We start from the raw sequence: 22,216 nt of genomic DNA, 5'->3' as shown, positions 1-22,216 counted from the left end.
GGGAGTCCGAAAATATCGATATAACCGGGACTATCGATATATCCGATCCTGCGCCGAACTGCATTAAACAAAAGCCGCCAAAAGAGGGCAGCCAAGCGCCATATAAGAAACGGAGCTGGCCATTAGCTCCCTTTTTTTTGGGTCAGAGATGTTCCCCCAATGTTGCCTCAAAATGGCACATATAATTCTTTAATGATTGTAAACATGTATGCTTTAATCTTCAGAACTACAGTGTATTTGAAACATATTCATAACTGGATGTGTAACAAGAAAGCATATTATCCGAATCTGAAGCCATTGTTTGGATTCACAAGCAATGCAAGACGTCTTGGCGTGAAGTCATTTTTATTTGCATTTGAATAAAAAGTGACATCGGCTGTCCTTTAATACACAGTATGGAATGTTAATAATTTTCAAAATCATTGCGCTTCAGCAGACAAAACAAGAAACATTGTTGCAAAAAACGATTGCATTCATATACAGTACAGTGGGCATGTACATAACACAACAGGGAAACTGCAACGCTTACATCTTACTGTATTATGTATACAATTTAAAAAAGTCATCAATCTTCTTCTGCTTCCCATTTTTACCTTTTAACACAAACACTTCAATCTCGTCTGCTACACACGGGCTAGCGTCTGAAAATGAAAATGGCTCTGCTACACGGGTGCTGGGCACGTAACCAAGTCACCTGACCAAGTCGACCAATGGCGCGACTGATGGCGTGACACGTAACCAAGACACGTGACCAAGTTGACCAATGGCGCGACCGATGGCGTGTCACGTGACAAAGTCACACGGCCAAGTCGACCAATAGCGCGACCGATGGCGGCTCATGTGACCAAGTCGACCAATGGCGCGACCGATGGCGGCTCACGTAACAAGACACGTGACCAAGTTGACCAATGGCGCGACGGATATATCGATATAAACAACAAAAATGGCCGGCGGGGGATGAAAAGGAGCACCGTAATAACCGGATTATCATAATAACCGGGTATCGTACTAAACGGTACTAATTATACATAAAAAGACTAGAAATGTACAAGGGAAATGAAAATAGTATCGTAATAAGCGGTACTATCGATATAACGAGACTTTACTGTATATCAAACCGTTTATGATTGCATATCATCAACATTTGATAATTGGGATTTGTGTTTAATGCTAGAATTGTGAAGTGGGCCGATCAAACGGTCATCTGTTGATTAGCCATAGAATAAATAATTGGATTGGATTTGCCTTTATTAGTCTCACAGTGGAGAAATTTACATTTCACAGCAGCAAAGTGATGAAAGGAATGAAAGTAGAAAAACAAAATACATGAGCTGCTGGAAAGGCAGCCACTCTCGCGGCGCCGTCTTGAAGTCAAAAGAACAAAAAAAACTAAACATAATATGACAGCACAAAGACAATATGACAAAACAAAGACACAGAGTCATTCATTCTTCAGGACTTGCTGTACCCTCTTTGTGATGACATGAAGCAGTTCTACATGAAAGAGGAGAGGATCAAAGCGTCTTTCCACCAGTGGATCAGGGACATCATGGTGGAACGTGCACGTCGACTACAAGCTAAATGTTGAAAGCAAACACGCAGCTGTAGCATCCATTGACGAAAAGAGATTGTCTCACATCTCCTGTTCCACATAAATCTGCTTCAATTCCGAGGCGCAACAGTTCCACATACGCATCGGCGCTCTGCGCTGACGCTCCTTTCTTCTTATCACAGGCTCCTCAAGCCATGCATCCATCCAGCCGCAGACTGTCCAACAGCACCGACCTTTCCGCTGAACAAAGCGGGGCTGTGAAGATGCTGCCCATTACAGGCGCAAAAAAGCACAATGGCCCCAGAGCTGTCCAGCGATGGCAGTCGAATGGCACCGACATTCCTCCCATTCAAAAACAGTACTGGCATATTCATGCTGCCGAAAAGGCGCAACCGCTCAGCACAGTCTCCTCCTTGATGAATGTTGTGGTCAAAAATGCTGAAAAATAATCCGTATCCATTCCACACGACGCACAACAACACAAAGTGACAAAAGAAAACACAAAACAAGACAAAAACAACCCAAAAAAAGCAAGGCTCATGAGAGCACTTGCTGACGGATGCCTACTCGGACGCCATCTTGGACTTCTCTATATTAATAAATAACAATAAGATATTAATTAATATTGACATGGTGGTGACCGGATTAGTGTATTATCCAGTTCTTTCGAAAAGTAAAGGACAGCGCTTAATGAACAAATTTGCAGTCAGACCAAGGAGAGCCATCTTGTCTTCACAATTGCAAATGAAAAGTAAAAAAACAACAGCATGATATTACCGTATTTTCTGCACACTACTGCCGTTTGAGTGTATAAGACGCACCTTCAATGTGTGGCCCATTTTCATACACAGGGCGCAGCGGATGAATCCGGTGTGCTCTATATAAAAACGGTTTTAAAATGGGCCATACATTGAAGCTGCCCCTATCCGATTGGGTTTTAGTGGCTGCGGTTGTGTTATGCCTTCATTAGATAGCGCTATGCTAAAGGGAATACAATACAGCTTTATTATATACTGTGCAGCTTTCACAAGAAACACACAAATACGGACACATGCACAGAACAAAAACAACAATAAACTTGACACAAAGTCATTGTTTTTGGTTTTTATGGCTCACACATTGTTTAACAATGTGGAATCGTTTGAAGCGTTATTAAAAGCTTGGAAAACCAATGTTTCGATTAAGGTCAAAATTGACATGCAGGTGAATCAGTTTATGTTCAAATGTTTACACAAACCTCATCACACATCAATGTAAACAGTCTGTGTCTCCTACACAGGCCTTAGGATGACTTCTTTTCTGTAGGAGAAGTGGGTGAGTTTGACCTTGTGCTGCATCAACTCTCGGCACAACAGCAGGCGGTAAAGGGACAAGGTGAACTTAGCCAGCACTAATGTGCAGGTTATCTCCACCAGCAGAAGAGACACGTACACGAGTGCCTGAGATTTGCATCGCAAAGCTGCTTTTGTGTCCGTGTATGATAACAAACTGGGTGCTTTCTTGGGGTGTGGCTGGATAGGACAGTTGAAAATGACTGCGGTTGTCGGTTTAGGAAGAGGGGTTGTTGTCTGAGTGGTGGTCAGTTGACTCGTGGGTGTATTGGTGGTTGTTGCTGATTGTGTCGTTGACATTTGAATTGTGCTCATGGTGCTGGATGACGTGGTCATGACTGTGGTTGGTGCCGGTGTTGTAACTGGTGTCGTTATAAAAATGGTTGTGGTGATTTGCTGAGTGGGTGTCATGGTGGTGGCTGGTGAGGTTGGTAGACTTGTTGTGGGTGTGGTTGTTGACAATGACACGGTCGTTGTTGCTGTTGTTGTTAATATCGTTGTGAGTATAGCGGTTTTCGTTGTGGTTGTTGGCAGTGTGCATGTCACAGTGCTACCTAGTGGGGTTGTGATTAAAATGGTTGTCTTTGGGGTTGTTACTTTAGCAGTTGTTGTGACCACGGGCACTCGTGAAGTGGGGACAGTCACTAATGTTGTTCTCTGAGCTGTTGCTTTCATGTCAGTCGTTGTTTCTTTGGTTGTAATTGTAGTAAAGGCCCTCGTAGTTGAAGGTATCGTAGATGGAGATGTGGTTGGCAAAGTAGTGGTTGCCATTATTGTTGAGAGGGTGGTGGTAAGTTGTAGTGTTGTGAGAGCAGTCGTATGCAAGATGGTGGTTGTTCTTGGAAAAGTAGGGCAAATAAATTGCTCTTCTCCCAATGACTTGATCTCCTGTTCTTTAAGATCTTCTGGATACCAACACACAACTGGCTTACGAACAATTGCAGAATTTGCCTTTATCCATCGATGTAGAGGTAAAAGTTTGCAGTCACAATTCCAGGGATTGTCATTGAGATACACTTTAGTGAGATGTGTTAAAGGTTCAAAAATATCCAGAGGGAGTGTTTCAAGATTGTTGCTGGACATGTCCAAGTAGGTCAGTGACGGAATCTTTCCAAATACATCTGCATCCAAGGAGTCTATCTTGTTGTTTCGCACATTCAAAACACTGAGTTTTGGAAGTCCCTCAAAATAGTCAGCTGACAGAGTAGTGAAGTGATTCTTGGATAGATCAAGCTTGGTTAGCCTACTCAGAGGACTGAAGATTGCTTTTGGGAGGTCACTCAATTGATTTTGACTTAAGCTTAAATCTGTCATTTTGGTCAGTTCCCCAAAAAGTACTGGTGGAAGGCTTGATAGGTTATTCTTGTGCAGGGTCAGTGTTTTGAGATTAGGGAAGCCAACGAAAAATTCATTAGGTAAATTTGTCAAGAGATTGTCATCCAACACAATCTTTGTGAGTTTGTCTTTATATGGAAATTGATTGGCAGATAAATGTGTTAATTTGTTGCTTTGCAAAGAAATTTCCTTCAAATTTGGTAAATTATGAAAAATATCCTCTGGAATGGCAGTGAGTTGATTTTCATAAAGCCGCAGCGTGGCCAGTTTGCTTAGCTTGGAAAACCAGTGCGTTGTCACAGCGGTGAGGTGATTTTTAGCTAGATGGAGTAAGATGAGGTTCTCAAGGCCATCAAAAGTCCCATCTTCAATTGATGCAATTTCATTTCCATGTAACTGGAGCTCTCTTACCTTTTTAAGACCGTCAAACAAGCCTTGCTCCAGTTTATTGATCTTGTTCAACTTTAGAACAATTTTCTCCAGATTGCTAAGGCCAGTAAAGACTCCTATGGGGACAGACATCAGCGGTGTGCTCGAGATCTCAACGTACTTCATGTCGACCAGACCCTCAAAAGCTCCTGGCTCAACAACGGTGATATTAGTGTTAATGAACTCCACTTTTTCCAGGTGGGTGTTTTCCACGAAAGCTGCTTTGGGGATTGTATGGATGTTGCTGTCCAAAAAGAAGACCTCGGTCACGCCTGTCCTCAGCGTCTTTGGGATTTCTCTTGCTGCACTAAAGACAATTTGGTTTTCTGAAGGACAGTCAGTCTCTTTTTCACATGGAGGGTTTTCAGACAATAAAGAGTCCAACCGTGAAAACAACAAAAATAGAATAACATGTTGTCTCTGCATGCTTATTTCCTAGAAGAAATTGAGATATTTATAAAAAGCAGATTTGCTTTAAAGTAAATGCTGTAGAAGGCAAAAACATTCTCCCGACCTGTTATTTCCCAGGACAGGATGCTGGAGCGGGTTGTTTCAGCAGGAAGGAAATGCAAACAGACGGGCTTTTCTAAGTTCTTGTCTATATCAACATTGCCAGTGACCATCCAGGGCGTGGCCCAACACGTTCCTGTCACTGGAGATAACAGCAGAAAAGGATGTTGTTGCGCTGCTGTTTTACAATTTCATCACAGAGTTGTATGTAGCATGTCTCCAAAATAAGAAACAACTCTGTTATTGTATGAATTTTGAGAGAATTTCGCCAGAATGTAATGACAACGTTCCCACTTGTTTTTCAAATTGAATTTTCCATGTAAGCTTTCATACTCTGCAGCATCCGATTTATTTGTTTTAGAATTGAGCGAAAATGGCATTTCATTTACCGCACCATCTCAGTTATTATTATTACTCTCTACAGAAACATCACTTGATAAAATTATTTAACAAAATATATATTTAATTTGAATAATATCGATGAGAAGGTTTCTTCAGCCGTCATCTGTACAAATTTGAAGGTTTCGGACGTTTTGCCTCCTATCCGAGAGGCTTCGTCAGCAAAACCTTCAAATTTGTACAGATGACGGCTGAAGAAACCTTCTCATCGATGGACCACTCCTGTACCACTGAGAGCTTACACGGACATTTGAATAATTGAATAATAATAATAATTTAATATTACTACGTAAAGGCATATAAGGCATATAAGGAACAGGATTCCAAAACAATGCAATTGTCTGTTAACCGACATGTAATATTTGCTGAAAATACATTCAAGCCTTGTTAGCTTAGCGGCTATGCTAAAGGTTATGACATGAATCAGCAGGTAACTGCATGCTCACCCTCAATAATAATGCAAATGTGATTATTTGTGTACATATTTTCTTTTCCTGTTTTATCTTTGACCACTCCATTCTGATTGGAGGCGTGAGGTGGATTTGGGGGAGTTTAAATGATTACGACTTGTTTACTCTGAAATTTTATTCATCATTGAAATTTTGTACATGTTTGGAAAACATTTGACTAGTAAAGAGAAGAGAAAAATAAAACAAACACTATTTCCACCAAAATGTATTTTCATCTTCAATAAAGCAAGAGTTGTTATTTAAACGTATTATTAAAATGTCTTGTCATACATACTCAACTGAAGGGCATAATTGTTTCGCTTCAGCATAATACAGTGTATAATATTCCCTTAAACGTGAAAAGAATGCTTCCTTTCAAAAGATAAGGTTGAGCACTTAAAACAATATCAAACGTTTTAGTGTGTCTTGGAACCTATACTATACTGTTTATTGTGTGAACGCCTGATTCGGTTATATGTAGTTATAACGTGTCAGCAACAGATGTCAGTATGGTAACAGTGACGAGTAAGTGCGCTAAATACGGTTCTCCTAAAACCATCTGTTATTCTTTACAGGTGAGCTTCAGATGTAAATAACACGTTTGATGCTGAGTGTGATGTTGTGCGGTTCTGGTGTTTTATAAGGTGGAGCCCCATCATCTGTTGGTTCATGGCAGAGATTGTTCTTCCTTTTAGGCATAAATTTACATTTGTGTCATTTCTACTTTCTATTCAATTAAGATAGTTTTTTGTAAAATAAGACATTGTCCACATACTCTATTATCCTCATTCGCAGCCAATTTAAGAGGTGGCAGAAGATTTTTTTTCAATCTTCCTGCACTCTTTTTTACCCCTTGGCTGGATTGATTGGCATGATTCAAGTGATGATAAAATTATCTTCATTTAATGTGATGTTTTTCTGAATTGTGATTTTAAATATGCTTCAGTATATGTGTGTATATTTTAAAAGAAGCAAAAAGATTTGCTCATGGTGGCCCCAAATATCAACAGGTTCCCCTCAATTAAATAAACGGGGATAGAATCACCACAGGCCAAGCACACTGTATTTGACGTTTAAAGTTTGAACAGTTGACCCTTGCATACTCCTTATTCACCACCTAGTTGAAGATTGGTATTTTTTTATTATTTTTTTTTTTTGGGGGGGGGGGGGGTTGTAGAGATTTATTTTGTGTTTGAGGAGTCATTCCCCATTATAGTATTGTAGATTTATCCCGGTTTATTCAAGGTTGTTTTTTTCCATAAAAAATGGCTTTCAGTGCATTTATAATCAGTGTTCATTACATTTGCGATTTTGCTATTTCGCTATTCCCTGCAAACAGTGGGGGTCCAATGATTATTTTTGTCTTTGTACACCTTTGTGTTGCCGATGACTGGTGGACATTGAGTCATTTATGTGAAATAATGGGTGTCAGTGCATTGCATCTATTCTGTAAATGTAAACAGCCAGCCGTATCTGATAAGGTGTCACGCAAAGCAGACTGAAAATAAAGTTACAAAATAAATAGTGGTGTTGTCAATCATTTTGAATTTGTCTCTTGGCCTAGCAGTGTTAATTCTGATGTAGACAATGGAAGAGATTTCCTGCAAGACTGTGAAGTTAATTGGGTCTGAAAATCAAATACCGGAGTCCTATCTTTCAAGAAACCATACAAATTATGAATAATTCTCTTATCTACTTGAGCTTCCTTATAGCTGGGCTTCTTTTGCATGTTTCAAGTGATTCAGATTATTTTTCCTCACATGAAGTTTTGGCGTGCAATGAACTAACTACACTCAAATTCAGGAGTGAGAACACCATTGTAAAACAAGCACCTCCTGTAATTGTTGTCGTGCATTTAGGATGTGTGCGAGTGTTGTCTGAACTGATATGTGAACACAGTTATACTGAATGAGTCACTCTGCGATACGTACATATAAACATACAGGCGCTAAATCAAAATAGTGCACTTTAACCTGTGGTCTCATTTACAACATAGAGTTTCTGCTCCTGTGGCCTATGTTCCCTTGTCCTTTCTTGTTTCTCCTCCAGCATAGACAACCAATGATGGTGGTGCTTATGATCACCGTTGCAATGACCGTGATGACAATAAGAATGACGGAAGTATGGTTGGGAATGTGACCCTCCTCCTGCTGTCCACCGTTTGTAACTTCATGCTCGGGTGAAGAAGTTGTCTTGATAGCAGGTGGGGTGTTTGGTCTCCTTTTCCTCCCCGTTGAGGTCGGCTGCGTGTGCTGTTGCTCCAAATTCTCTTCTTTCAGTCCGGTAATCATCTCCCCATTTAGATTGAGAGGGGTGTGGCACACCACCAGTGTTTGGTTGACCTTGGATGGGTGCTTTCTCAGCCAGTTGCGAAGAGGCAGAATACCCATGTCACACCTCCAGGGGTTCTGCTGAAGAAGTATCTCTTCTGCCACAGAAATGGCATCTAGATCCTGCTGTGGTAGGTTGGGGAGAGTGTTATTTCTCAAGTCGATCTGTCCCAGGTGGTTTAGGCCTTGGAGAAAACCAGCAGGTAGATCGTTGATAAAATTGTGCTCCAAAGAAATGTTTACCAGATTGGGGAGACCTTGGAATGTTCCGGCTTCCAATGTTTTTATCAAATTTGTGTGAAGTGATACTTCGCCTAGCTGTTCCAACCCTTGGAAGGCTCCAGGTGATACATAGCTAATCTGGTTGTGACTGAGCACCAGGAGACGCAGTTGTGTGAGATTTTTAAAGGTGTCAGCCTCTATACGACTCAGTTTATTGTTATACAGCCATAACTCTTGAATGGCTGTGGCACCAAACACCCCTGGACCAAAGCTTTCCAGATGGTTTTCATACAAGGAGATCTGGGCTAGCAAAGGGACATGTAAGAAGAGTCCCTGAGGAAGAGTCCCCAGTTGGTTGTTGGAGAGGAACAGCTTTGTGAGTTTGGGAGTTTTTGAGAACAAGTCATGCTGGAGATGAGTAATACGATTGTCCTGTAGGGATAGTTCCTCCAGGTTTGCAAGGTCATCAAAACATCCGCTGGGTATTTCTGTAAGTGCATTCTTATTGAGTCGAAGATATTTCAACTTCGAAAGCCCTTTGAATGCCTCACTGGGTAACTGACTGATATCATTTTTTGCAAGTAAAAGGTACTCCAGCTCAAGCAGGGGGTGAAAAGTTTCCATGGGTATCGAGGTTAGTTGATTTTGAGTGACATCAAGGGCAGTAAGCATTTTGATTGGGGAGAACCATTTTGGTCGGAGTGCAGCAAGCCTGTTTGTTTTTAGATTCAAAGTCGTAAGTCTCTGAAGATTTTGGAATGAGGTCTCCGGGAGGTCTTGTAATTGTGTTCCAGTAATTCTTAAGGCATTTAGGTTCGCCAGGGAATCAAATGTGCCAGGTTGAACCTCACTCAAAGCCGTGTTATCAATCCCAATGAATATCGCATTTGAGGCAGTCGAAAGATCCTCTGCTTTCAAAGAGTAGATGGTGCATTTCGAGAGGTAGAGGGCAGTTTTAGATGGTGGTAGAGGGGGAACATATGATAAACCAATGCATGCCATTTCTTCTCCATCGCATTGGCATTCATTAGGACACGCCCAGACAGCAACGTTGATGGAGCAGAGAAATAGGAGCACTTGCAAGATGGGAGCTTGGCCCATCATGCCTCTAGAAAAAGACACAAATGTTGAATTACCTATGTTTTTTCATCCCAATGAATCAATGTCAACAAATGTATCACTCATGCTTACATTAACATTATTGTTTTGTTCAACAATCAGACATTTACTCATATTTTGATTCCAATGATGATTATTCTGGTAATGCATCGCTCATGTACCCCCCCAAAAGCTTCTCTTTATGTCAAAGCTAGCATTAACCCATAAGAATGACATTCTATTCATTTAAGAGGTTTGAACAATTTTGCATTTGACTTTTCAAAAAAAAAGGTATAAAATTTGGTGAGTCGTTTGGAAAATGGTTCCCAAAAATGCACCTTTTCTAACTTTGTAACTTTTTATGGACATGAAATGATTATACACTATAAAATCAATGGCTGGACCATTGCTTCCCATTTTGGAAGAGGAATTGTCTCAAAATGATTGTTCAGCTACCAATTTCTTCTTAGAAATCTATTTCAGGCAATGGGGGTCGCAATGAGCATGATTTTGTAGTGGGAGAGTAACAAACTATCAGAATCATTCATGGTGAAGGGGCAATATGTCAACATTAAATGCTGACTAAGCTGTTCACTGTGATTCATTCTCCCAGCAACTAAATGCACACTCCTATTAATGGATGTTTTTTTTTAATATTTTTTCCCCCTCAGAAGTGGGAACATTTGCTGTGCTGTTTCTTTTCAGTGGCAACTTCAGTTTTCACAAGGACTTCCTCCCATGGGCTACCTCCCCAGGACATGAAAAGATACATTGAGTAAGTCTGTTGTGCAAGTACCGTTTCCTTGTTTTTCTTTTGAGTGGATGACTGGTGATAAATAAACAGCATGAATATACAGTAGAATTATACCGTTTGACAACAACGACAATAACAAAACACATTCTGGTTATGTTCACATTATAATTCTCCTGATTCACTTGGGTGTGACCGCCTAGAATGTGCCAAATATGTCTGAAGCTGATCCACTTCACCATGAAGTGCTCTGGTTGATTTTTTTAGTCATCTGTTTGTTTAGTGTTTGTTTGTTCATTTATTTGTCTGTTTTGCCCCTCACATGACTTAGTTGAAGCAAGAGCAACACGTGTTGTAGACTTCTAACCAGAATTGAGAGGCTATTTATATGTATGTAACATAAATCCAAACTTACTGATAAGCATGTCTTCAGATTCAATACCCAATTGTCATTTTAATATAGTATCTTTCCAACAATCAAATAATCACAATCTCAATATATGTCAGTAAAACTTGGCAAGCACAGAATGTTCCTGCCACTCTACTAAACCACACACACTGAAGGACACACAGCATTCTACATTTCTTACCTTGAATGGTGACAGATGATTGAACACGGACAGGGAGTTGGTGTTATCTCTTCTGCACACACTGGCTTTCCTCTGAAGCTAATGAAGTTCTGCGATGAAAATATCCCACTCACATTATCAACACTTTCCTGGTCCTCATCATGATGTGGATCCCCTCATCTTTTAGTTTTCTTTTGTCCGCTCGTGAAATCTTTGGCTCGGCGTCATTGTCCCAGGTTCCTCAGAGTCCTCACTGTTTCTGCTGCTGTTTTTTGGGCAGGGCAATTTGGTAAAGGGGAATGCCCCTCCCTCTCTGGGGTCAGAACTGGTTTGTATGCACACGTTGGACCATTTAGGTCTCGTAGGAACCATATGTTTGCAATTATAGTATCATTGCAGCATCTGGGAGTTTCAGATGATTCTCGAGTAGGAAACAGATGCTATATTCAAGATTGAGGTTAAGTGAAGAGGAAGTGTCTTTGTGTTATTTTAAAAGAAATTGTGACTCTTGCATTGTTATCTCATGCATCACCTCTTTCCATTGATGCTATGCCCAAATGTTCTTAATTTCAATGCAAGGAAATGCCTATTGTACTTTATACGTTTGACTAACTGAGACTCAATAAAACAGCTGATACATAACATCCGCAGAGTGTGCAAATACAAAACCACAACAGCATTTGGATAAAAGGTGAAAAAAACACGGCATCCACAGCAAATCAACAGGGGAGGGTGGACAGCATTTTTTAACCTAAAGAAACTGCTTCTTTACCGTAAAGTCCAGATAGTGAGGGTGGAACCACAGTAACAGAGGACCTTTATCAGTAAACACTCAACAGAACCATACTGTATAGGAAATTATTGCTGCAGTTACCATTTAGAATGTGGTAAAATCTAGAAAATATGTGTTAGATAAGATTCTATTTGCAAGAGTTTTATCACTTTGCCTTTACACTATAATACTGCATACAAGCTAAATGTATTGGGGCCACACATTGGATGACAGCTGGAGAAACTTGAGCTGCGGAGCAGCATGGAAAGGCTAGAGATGGACAGTATGATAGTGGCTAAAAGATAAACTAAAACAGATTTGGAAGATTTTTAAACACTTAGAACAATCAAACACTGAATTTTAAATGCGGCTGAAGATTTTACTCTTATGTACAGTCCAAAAGTCTTGGTCCACAGATTTGTTGTTTCAGCAATGTTGTTGTCGTCATCAATAACTAGAAGGCTACCAAGTAAATCAAAACCGCAGTTGCTGGAAATTACTATGTGATATTCAACGGGACTTATAAAAATAAAAAAACGCCTGACTTTTCGTTGCTTGGAAATTACAGTACTGTTGTCCAAACATTCAACCCACAAGTCAGTGCTTTTTTATAAACTATCTGCTTGTTTTCAACTGCACCATATCTGTCTCGTGTGCTGTGTGTGTGTGTGTGTGTGTGTGTGTGTGTGTGTGTGTGTGTGTGTGTGTGTGTGTGTGTGTGTGTGTGTGTGTGTGTGTGTGCGCGCGCGTGTGTGCGTGTGCGTGTGTGTGCGTGTGTGTGTGCGTGTGCGTGTCGGTGTGTGTGTGTGTGTGTGTGTGTGTGTGTGTGTGTGTGTGTGTGTGTGTGTGTGTGTGTGTGTGTGTGTGTGTGTGTGTCTGTGTCTGTGTTGTGTGAGGGGGTTGATAGCTCCTGTTGTATAAAAGCAGCGTACTGGAAAGTCCTAATCACCTGTTGTCATGGCGATGAACTTGGGAGCAGCTCAAATCTTCATCCTGCTATTGTTGGCTGTTTTTTTTTAATTCATGGAATTTGCGGCATCTGCGGTCATTATGTAAAAGTTGAACCCATTTTGAAAGCTTCGAAGTCCAGTAATACCCCAAAATTAAATACAGTACTTTTATTATTGACCTGGATGTACACTGTAGTAATGCACTGCTCCATCTGCAATTCTTGGAAAAAGGACAGACATGTTTCCATCAATAAAAAGAAAATCCCCTTTAGCTTCCTACTTGCTCTTGACTCTTGATTGGGAAATACTTGCGATCTGTCCTTAGTACTCAATGAGGAAGTGTGATAGTCCTATCACAGCCCTCGAAAACTTGTGTGAACAGCATTTTCCATATTACTAAAAATATACTGGATGCACACCCATAAGGGAACTGTATGTGTCATAAAAAACATAGAGTTGAGACTATCATATCATAACAACATGCCCAACTGCCTCTTGAAGTGTGTTCATTCAGGTCAATGTAAAAATTTAAGTAAAATATTATAAGAATGTTTTATATCACTTACCCAGTAATGTTAACACAGAAAGAAAAGACATTTAAAATGAAATAATCAACAAAACAAAAAAATGATATCATCTTAAAAAGGGCTGACCCATTGCTATCTCTTTGAAAGGCAGTGCGGTGAAATAGCATGCAAATGTGTGAGCTTTCAAATCCATGGGAAAATATGCATGTTTTACTACGTAGTATTGTTTCTAAGCCATGCTATTGCAAAATAACAGGATCTAAAGCATTTTGAATTTATGAATCATTTTCTCCAAACATTTTGGAATACCACTCCACTAATGTACAACACCAGATAAACATCTTAACCCCTTAAATGTGTACAAATAGTGCCTTTATCTCCTCCATCTTCTGACTAACAAGATGCATACCATACATGTTGCAAAGGATGAGGAAGATGCCCGTGGCCACAAGAAGGACATGAGAAATTGCTAGGAAGCCTGCCAGGACTGCATTTGAGGGCAAAAACCACACATACACCCAACCGCTGATATAGTTGTGGTGGACAAAGTTGAGGCCCTGTTCGACTACTAGCATGTCATGAAAAGGCGGTGAAATGTCATAGGTGAATGAAGTCTCATCAACATTGGTTTGGGCTGAGGAAGCCGTTTCGGTAGCTGAAGGGATTGTCACGGATGACCCTTGAGTGCAGCTTGGAGTGACAGTTGTAACATTGCAATTGTTCAGTTCCTCATCACGTAGAGAGTCAAGAGTACGGAGTATTTGGTACTTGGGAGTGTGACACATCATATCTTCATTGTCAAGAATTACATGCTTATTCTGTTTTATCCATCTCACAAAACCTCTGATGCTGCAAGTACAGTCCCACGGGTTTTCACTTAAAGCAACCTTTAGAAATGTATTGGACCTGAAAATATCTTCTGGAAGGTTTTTGAGCTGGTTGTTCTTCAAATCCAACATCTTAAGTTGTCCGAGCTCCTGGAATATGTGTTCGGGTAGGTTCCTGAGGGTGTTATTATTGAGGAGTAGTATACCGAGTTTGTTTAATCTGGAAAAGTGCTGCAGGTGCAACTGCTGGAGGTTGTTGGATTTCAGTGAGAGCTTCTGCAGTTGAGGAAGACAGCAAAACAAGTTTGGCGGCAGCTTGCTTAACCTGTCATTAAAGTGGAGATTTAGAGTCTGCAGCTCAGACATGTTGGCAAAAAGATTTCCAGGCACTGTGACGAGGTTTGTGCCATATAGGTAAAATTCTGTCATTTCAGGCATGTGCCCCATCAGCTCATCCGGTAGAGATAAGAGTGGGTTATTGTAAAGGGTCAGTTTAGACAGCCTGGGCATGTTGTAGAAGCTCCTCTCTGGGACAAATTGAAGCTGGTTGGTCGACAAGGTGAGATTCTTCAAGTTCCTCAGTGACCAGAACACCTCCGGAGGAATAGTGGCTATCATGTTGGAGTAGATATGGAGATACTCAAGATTCACGAGTCCATCAAAGATCCCAGCTTCTAACCTCTCTAATTTGTTTTTGTGGATGCTGAGCTTGTTGAGGTTGATCAGGGAGTGGAATGTGGTAGGGGAAAGTGTTTTCAGGGAGTTACTTCCAATGTTCAGAATTTCAAGGTTTGTCAGGCCCCTGAAAGCCCTTGAAGGAACACTGGACAATTTGTTGTGACTTAAGTTTAGATCCTGCAAAGCAATAAGTCCTTCAAACAATTCGACAGGAATGGTCTCCAGTTGGTTTCTATTTAAATGCAGTTCCTCCAGATTGATCAGTGGGCTAAAAACTCTTGCATCAAGTGTGGAAAGATCGTTGGATGACAGCTGGAGAGACTTGAGCTGCGGAGCGGCACGGAAAGCCTGGGGATGGACAGTATGGAGATGGCTAAAAGTTAAACTAAAACGCAACATCAGCTCCTTTTTTTCCAGGCTCCACTCATTTATACCGTGCATGTTTGTGCCGCTCAACTGAAGTTTATACGTGTGAGTGGGCAGTTGTTTTGGCGTATCGATAATAGTATCTCCGCTGCACACGACAATGCCATTGGGAGAGCAGTCGCAGACGCTGGGGCAGCTTGCGTTGCAGGTGAAGAAGGTCAACGTAGAGAATACGAGTACAAATTCTGTACAAAACATGTTCAACCATTTATTTAGTAATTATATCATTAAACATATTTTTCTCAGCTGCATTTAAAGGTAAAATGAAGAATCAATATTAATCTAATTAAATTTCCAATGCATTCATGCAGGACAACAGTTAAAAGTTTGTTTTCAAAAATACATAAATTGTAAATATCAAATATTCGACTGACCTGTTAAAAAAGAATCCATCCTTTCCAATGTTATTATATTGCTATGGAGCCCAACCTGATCTTGAAGCAGGACAACTACTCGAATGGCGGTCCAAACTTCAGTCAAATTATTTTTAAGTCCTACCCACAATGTGTTGTGGCTGATATCCAATAAAGAGTGGCACACATGGATGCTGGCTCATTTCCTTGTACTTATACTGGCTGGTGACGCAACTTAATCTAACCGATATGTGGTGTAGTTGTCTGACGTAAAGTAGTGACATTATTTGATTATGACCAACAAAAAGCCATGCTACAAACTGCTGCAAATAATAATGACCAGATTCGAACTCTGGTGTGTTTTTGCGAACTGGTAATATTAACAGTAACTCTGGTACCAGGCACTGATGACATATGTGCTCAATCACGGGTACTCCCAGATTCCAAAGGGTTTGTTGGAGGGTCGCACATTTTATGGTGTTGGTTGTCCTATGTCCTATTTCTCCCCCCTCAGAGATGCTAAAGCTTAATGTCTCATTTACCTTGCCATGTGACTTTGTTGCTGTCTTACACTTTGCATGGCCACATAAAAAAAGCACCCAACTTTTGAGCTCTGCTGTATTTTTTTAATATGTTTACTCAACCAACTCAAAAAGCTGAAAAGAGTAATGACATGAGTCCTAAACAATATGATTGTGGCCAAAAAGTCCATTACTAGTCAGAAAATTACTATACATATACTGTATTGCATAGTATGTTTCGACCTGCCATATCGAACTCACACATATTCCTCTGATTGAAACTACTGTTGCACAATATGTTAATTCATAATGCCTTGATAAAACTTCACAATTGTTTCTATACTGGATCATTTCAACAATAAACCCCAAATTTGAAGAGACAAATACATATTTCAATTCTTAATTGATTTGGGATCAGGAATCATCTGCTTCTACGGACATTCATTGCAACATGACATGCATTTTGTTACCAAATATGGATCCGTGTCAAGATGCATTACTGTTGTTAAAATATTAATGTCATGATCATAGGGGTGGGGTGTTGTTCATTTACAAGTTGACATATTGCATAGTGTTCTAGAGATATCTGCTCAGTTTTTGTCACGTGTCATTGCTGAGCTCGCCACAATTTGCTATAGTGTGTAGTATTCGGGTCTTTTCACAGCATCGTTCCCATTATTCAGACTAAACCCAGTGACTCAGCAATGTCATGTATGTCTAAAACCTCCTTGCAGATGAATTCCCCTGTCACTGCGCACTACATCTCACATCCCCTTTAGTCCAACAACAATCTTGTACTTCCAAAGGCTTGACCCTGTTTCATATTACAGGTAAGTCCCAAGATGCTTCTTCATTAAAGTATAATTTTTGTTCCCAGAAATTGCTAAAATCATACAAAAGGCATTTTTACGTTGGCATTTTATTCTTAAGAGAACAATGTAATTGCATTACAATGTTTTCTGGTCATTGACAAAAATGTTATGCTCCGGTCTGCCACGAGAGAGAAACATGAAAACACACAATAGCGGGAGGCAAATAATAACCCTGATGAATTTGTCCTGGTGAAGCATCTTCTGTGTGTAGCGGATGACACACGCAGTCGCTTGATCAGAGCAACTGGAAGCGACGATTTCTTGATGGTGCGGATTATTGATGGTCTCTTTTGCTGAAATGAATAGTTGTCCCATGAGTGGTGTTCTTAAGGCTATGCTGGACTTTGCAGCAATATTTCACATTAGCCCTCATCTGCCTGGAGTCCCATCTCACACACAGTACTTCCAGAAACAAGCTGCACACAAAAGAGGATTTGTAATTTTTGGTGGCGCATGGCCTCGACCTGATATGAAACTGAAAAGCATGCATAAAAACCAATTGGAGAGATCATTAAAAAAACCTACGTTCACCCCTTTTCCTTGTTATTGGTTTGTCTATTAAATTGGCTGCGATTTCCTTCTCCAGTTCCAGATCGTCCCTTAGTGCCTGCAACTTAAAGAAGATATGAGTATTAGATTTATAATGCTATTCAAATTGAAACTGTGCAACACATCATTTGTTTTAGAATGGATCCCGTCTAATTATTGTTGTGAAATAAATATGCATTTGGAAAAATCTTACCTCTTCCATATCAGCTAATTTATCAGCCAGTTCAAGACCTGTCAATTAGAAGAAAATGTCCAATTAATATACCACTGTTTAATTCCCGCCGGTGATTGACAAATGTCTCACCCGGAGTGTCATTCTTTTCAAGAGGAACTAAGCTTTTGTGCAGTAGCAGCGATAAAATTTTGCTCTGGATGTCGATGCCGTCTTTTGGATTCAAAACTCGGTTATCTGCACAGTTGAAAAACAAAACAAAACAATAAAAACACGGAAAGGGAATAAGCCAATCATCATCGGACCTATTGCATTCAAATTTGGATTTCGAACTTTGGATGTGGAAATTCAATTAACATACCTGCGTTAAATAAGTTCCTTCCTCTCACATCAATCACACCCTGCAGCAGTAGCAAACCCAGGAGTCCCAAGATGTAGTTAACAACTCTAACCCTATCCATGACACTAAATGTAAGGTCCCAGATGTGGTGCTGTATGAACTCCTCAAGCCGGCGATTGTCATCCTTGGATCCATCCCTTCAATATATATGTATCGTTTCCGAGAAAGGAGGCGGAGTCAGTCAGCCACTTGCGTATTGAATCAATAACATGTCACTGTTTGTGTCGTCAGTAGTCAACCCTTTCACTGGCACGACATTGCACCTTGACAGAAAAATGACGTTATTGGCTAGGCCAGCAAGTCTATATCACTGTGACACAAGCAAATCAAGCATAGAGAGGAAGTCATCAATCTGCTTGATAGTTATGAGAGAACTGAATCACATTTTTTTGGCAACTGCGAGTCTTTTTCGTTTATTTTAATTAATTCCTTAAGTAGCTTCAACGGATTGTGTCGGTATGAGTGTGCAGGTCTAAGTAAATTGATTATTTCCCAGAGTGCATTACAGCAAGAGATGAGTCCCAGTCTTGGCTGCAGGACTCATTTTGGAGGTGAGGGGCATTTATCACAGCAGCAGAGCCAACTAACCAGCACCTCACTATATCACGACACTTTGTGCGTCAATGAGGCCCTGCCAAAAGAGCAGGTATCGTACGGGCGTGGTGTTAAGGGAATGAGCTGGCAGGCACCGGATGAATTTGGCTGGTCAAGATATCATAAAAGTTCCTGCATGTCTCCACGCTTCGAGCAAGGGACTGTTGACATCTTACATCTAACGTCCAAGTACAATTTTTGCAAATCTATCACTTTAGTTATTTCGTGACTGAATTTTAATGGAGCACAGAGGGCGAGAGTCTGGGAATGAAGAGTGAAGAGACGTTGAGCTAAATTATACGTCAGGGATGGCTTTCTGGGATTGAATTTCTTAAGTGTGAACCATAATGAATTTGCAGTTGTGATGAACCAGACACAATTGTCTTGACTATCACTTATCTAAAGATGAGAATGTTTCTTCAGCCGTCATCTGTACTTCTTTGAAGGTGTCAGACGTTTCGCTTTTATTCAAGAGGCTTCGTCAGCGAACTAAAATCTTTTGCTGGTAGTTTTGGCCCTGGATATATATCCCTACTGTCCAGACGTGGCGGTGCCAGGCTCTGCTATGATTGGTCCCTGCTCTCAGGTTGGGGGGAGCAGAGGACTACTCCCTGCGGCTACACTGATTACTAATAGAAGTCGAGACTTCCATTCAATAGAATTAATCAGTGTAGTAATCAGTGTAGCCAGAATAGTTCTCTGCTCCCCCGAACCTGAGAGCAGGGACCTATCATAGCAATGTCCGGCACCCCCATGTCTGGAGAGTAGGTTCGCTGAAGAAGCATCTTGGATAAGAAGTGAAACGTCCGACACCTTCAAAAAAGTACAGATGACGGCTGAAGAAATCTTCTCATCGATGGACCACTCCTGTATGACTGAGAGCTTACACAGATGTATCACTTATCTAGTTTTATCAGTGCAGTGAGTTTCATGGCTGGTGAGGCACTGACTTCATCACAGTCAGATTTACATATGACCTCATATTTACATATGACAACATCTGAACTCTACAGAGTAGCTTATTCACCATTTGATTAGCAACAGTTAACATGTTTTGTTTAAAATGTCATGTCAGCATTCTTTATATATACAAACTGTAGCATAGAAAAAAAGAATAAAAAAAATGTTATTATCGTGTTACCTTTACTTATAAATGAAGTCCATGCACCGCTGCTTCTGAAGAAAGTTCTTTGTAGAAGCCTTCCTTATCTTTCTTCAGTTTTAAAAGTCTCTGTCTCAATGGAGATCACTGCCAGTGAAGAAAGTCATCCTTGATCAGTCCTGTTCCGACTGTATGTTTTCAGTCTTTTCAGTGCTGAGGATGAGCGCTCCACTGATGCTGCAGTAGCTGGAGCAACTTTGTCGCTTCAGGAATAGTTTCAATGAGATCCTTCTTGGCCAAAAAGCTGAGAAGCTGTCCAGGAGATTTACATCCATCTCTCACTGTTTGTAAGCTATACAGTCCGGTGTTGGTCTTCCTTTTTCCATTTTCACATTGAGACAGAGAGACTTTTAAAACTGAAGAAAGATAAGGAAGGCTTCTACAAAGAAGTTATCGATGCCTTTCTGCAGAAGGAGTGGCGCATGGACTTCATTTATAAGTAAAGGTAACACGATAAAAACGTTTTTTTTTTTTCTCGATGCTACAGTTTGTCTACAGTATATAAAGAATGCTGACATGACAGTTTAAACAAAACACGTTAACTGTTGCCAATCAAATGGTGAATAAGCTACTCTGTGGAGTACAGATGTTTGTAAATCTGACTGTGATGACGTCAATGCCTCACCAGCCATGAACCTCACCGCACGTCACTGCCTCTATGGCATGTCCCATTTCAAACTGTAAACTACTCCTCATCCCTAGAATGTTCATTCCACAAGCTTGCCTGTCCGCTTATGCGTGAGTACCTCAGGGGATTGGACGGTGTCGTACGTTTGTATATTAAATCAAGTTACAGATTCTGAAGGCCCTGGTCAGGTTTCAGTGACAACATACCAGAATATATGATGGAATCTGAACAGAGAATAAAGCTCCAGGTGTTGTAAGGAGTGCAGGAAAGAGGAAGGTTTTGAAATTAAGAATTTGGGAATAATATAGCAACAGTAAAATTAAGGTTGCTCTAATAACTGTTGAGTGTCTTTAGTAGTAATACCAGTTCAGAGAAAACTGCAGCAATGCAGCCCCTATTACGTTTTTAATCAAACTAATGAGCGCTGCATGAAAAAGGCTGCACGTGTAGTCGTGTTGGCTTTGCACAATTCTGCCAACACAAAAATAATTCCAAACAAAGCATTATTAAAAACAGACACCACCTCGAGGAGTACCCTTAAAGGACAACCGACGTCTCCGGACAAGTTGTGTCCATAATTTGTAAAATGGCTTTAAATGACTTCTACTGAGTGTATTTTAGTAAGATTACACCGCATATAGCTATATTTTACGTTTTAAGACTGGCGCTGAATATTCAGGAAGTCTTGTTTTTGAGTTGGTGACGAGTCCGTCCATGACGTCACTAAAGGAACGCGGTCCTTGCATCACGTCAATGTATTTTGCTGTAATGTTTGGTCTGGGGACCTCGTGTTGCACCCAGAAGCCGCCAGAAGAGGGCTTCCAAGCTCCGTAGAAGGAATTTATCAGCCTGTGGGAACGGAGGTGGCCACAGGAGGTCGCCATTTTGTGCCTCTTTTTCGGTGAGAACTTTCCCCGCAATGTTGCCTCAAAATAACAGGGAATAACTTATTTAATCGATTGCAAACATGTATGCTTTCCTCTTCAGAACTATTTGAATCATATTCATAACTGGATGTGTAACAAGAAAGCGTATTCTCCGAATCTGAAGCCATTGTTTTGATGCTCCAGTTATGCAAGACGTCTTGCGGTGACGTCACGAACAGGGGGCGGGACTTTCTGAATATACCCAATTCGCAGCTCAATTTTTTTGCAGATTTTGGACACTTTAAGTCATTTTTATTGGTGTTTTGCATTTGAATAAAAATATCATACTGCGTATTTTGGGTATTTTAGATGCTATAAAACGTTTTTCTGATGTCAGTTAAGAAACAAAAAAAGTGACGTCGGTTGTCCTTTAACGGTATCTTATAAGTGGCGCCCTCACGGAGAAGCGTTTTTACTATTACAACCGATTGGCTATGAGACATTGAAAGAAACGTAATGGCTGACACGAGAGGTCGTCGTGCCGTTCGCATTGCGGTCCCAGACTCAACCGGACAGCGGTGTAGTGTCAAATGGTTCAAAGAGGAGCTTCTCACGCTGTGAAACGCAGTTGTATACTGCATATGTTGCCATTCTCGATTTTAGTGCAAACACCAATCCGTAAAATATTCACGTACATCATATAGCGAAGTTATGTTCCGTTCGACACGTGTGTCCGTACTCTGCAGCTGCAACATAGTCAAATTGGTGTTTTGTCAAGTGAAATAGTGTTTCGTCGATTTCTAAGGAAGACTATGACGGAGGTAAAATGGTGCTTTTCAAAATAAATCACATTAAAAATGAAATGCAAGTATTGCTCTGCTGTTCAAATCTTTGTTGTAAAGAGTGTGTTGTTTAAGTACATTTGAGGATTAGAGAGTCAAATC

General features: G+C 40.6%; 4 protein-coding genes across 5 annotated transcripts; all 4 read right to left on the bottom strand.

Moving 5' to 3' along the window:
• Positions 1–1,230: 1,230 nt before the first annotated feature.
• Positions 1,231–5,708, bottom strand: LOC148895735 (uncharacterized). Its single transcript, XM_089000467.1, has 2 exons — positions 5,162–5,708; positions 1,231–5,082 (listed from the first exon to the last, which is right to left on the bottom strand). Exon 2 carries the CDS (start codon positions 5,071–5,073, stop codon positions 2,824–2,826), a length of 2,250 nt encoding a protein of 749 aa, XP_088856593.1. The 5' UTR covers positions 5,074–5,082; positions 5,162–5,708; the 3' UTR covers positions 1,231–2,823.
• A 415-nt stretch (positions 5,709–6,123) lies between these two features.
• LOC148895734 (uncharacterized) lies at positions 6,124–11,262 on the bottom strand. The gene is made up of 2 exons (XM_089000470.1): positions 10,997–11,262; positions 6,124–9,665 (listed from the first exon to the last, which is right to left on the bottom strand). The coding sequence occupies exon 2, from the start codon at positions 9,659–9,661 to the stop codon at positions 7,991–7,993; it is 1,671 nt and encodes a 556-aa protein (XP_088856596.1). The 5' UTR covers positions 9,662–9,665; positions 10,997–11,262; the 3' UTR covers positions 6,124–7,990.
• Positions 11,263–12,193: 931 nt separating this feature from the next.
• Positions 12,194–15,651, bottom strand: LOC148895733 (uncharacterized). Its single transcript, XM_089000469.1, has 2 exons — positions 15,530–15,651; positions 12,194–15,340 (listed from the first exon to the last, which is right to left on the bottom strand). The coding sequence occupies exons 1-2, from the start codon at positions 15,546–15,548 to the stop codon at positions 13,575–13,577; spliced, it is 1,785 nt and encodes a 594-aa protein (XP_088856595.1). The 5' UTR covers positions 15,549–15,651; the 3' UTR covers positions 12,194–13,574.
• A 518-nt stretch (positions 15,652–16,169) lies between these two features.
• On the bottom strand, positions 16,170–22,026 carry uts2d (urotensin 2 domain containing). 2 transcript variants are annotated; one of them, XM_089001125.1, is made up of 6 exons: positions 21,968–22,026; positions 17,984–18,159; positions 17,755–17,859; positions 17,644–17,681; positions 17,427–17,514; positions 16,170–17,317 (listed from the first exon to the last, which is right to left on the bottom strand). In XM_089001125.1, exons 1-6 carry the CDS (start codon positions 21,970–21,972, stop codon positions 17,292–17,294), a joined length of 438 nt encoding a protein of 145 aa, XP_088857251.1. In that variant the 5' UTR covers positions 21,973–22,026; the 3' UTR covers positions 16,170–17,291. The 2 variants fall into 2 exon arrangements, with proteins under 2 accessions (XP_088857251.1, XP_088857252.1); XM_089001126.1 differs by having other exon boundaries at positions 17,984–18,285; positions 21,968–22,008.
• Positions 22,027–22,216: the final 190 nt, after the last annotated feature.

The sequence above is a fragment of the Hippocampus bargibanti genome, linkage group LG07 (assembly GCF_051943395.1).
Source record: "Hippocampus bargibanti isolate YZ-2025 linkage group LG07, ASM5194339v1, whole genome shotgun sequence".
In the NCBI taxonomy this organism is placed as follows: Eukaryota; Metazoa; Chordata; class Actinopteri; order Syngnathiformes; family Syngnathidae; genus Hippocampus; species Hippocampus bargibanti.
This window is presented reverse-complemented; position numbering and strand designations above follow the sequence as displayed.

What these genes read in the sequence shown, in the direction of transcription:
- LOC148895734 (XM_089000470.1), bottom strand. Translation starts at nt 9,661, where the DNA reads ATGATGGGCCAAGCTCCCATCTTGCAAGTGCTCCTATTTCTCTGCTCC.
- LOC148895735 (XM_089000467.1), bottom strand. Translation starts at nt 5,073, where the DNA reads ATGCAGAGACAACATGTTATTCTATTTTTGTTGTTTTCACGGTTGGAC.
- uts2d (XM_089001125.1), bottom strand. An exon ending in AAGGAACTTATTTAACGCAG is followed by an intron (nt 17,860 to 17,983) that starts GTATGTTAATTG and finishes TCAACTGTGCAG; the next exon opens with ATAACCGAGTTTTGAATCCA. An exon ending in AACAAGGAAAAGGGGTGAAC is followed by an intron (nt 17,318 to 17,426) that starts GTAGGTTTTTTT and finishes TTTTGTGTGCAG; the next exon opens with CTTGTTTCTGGAAGTACTGT.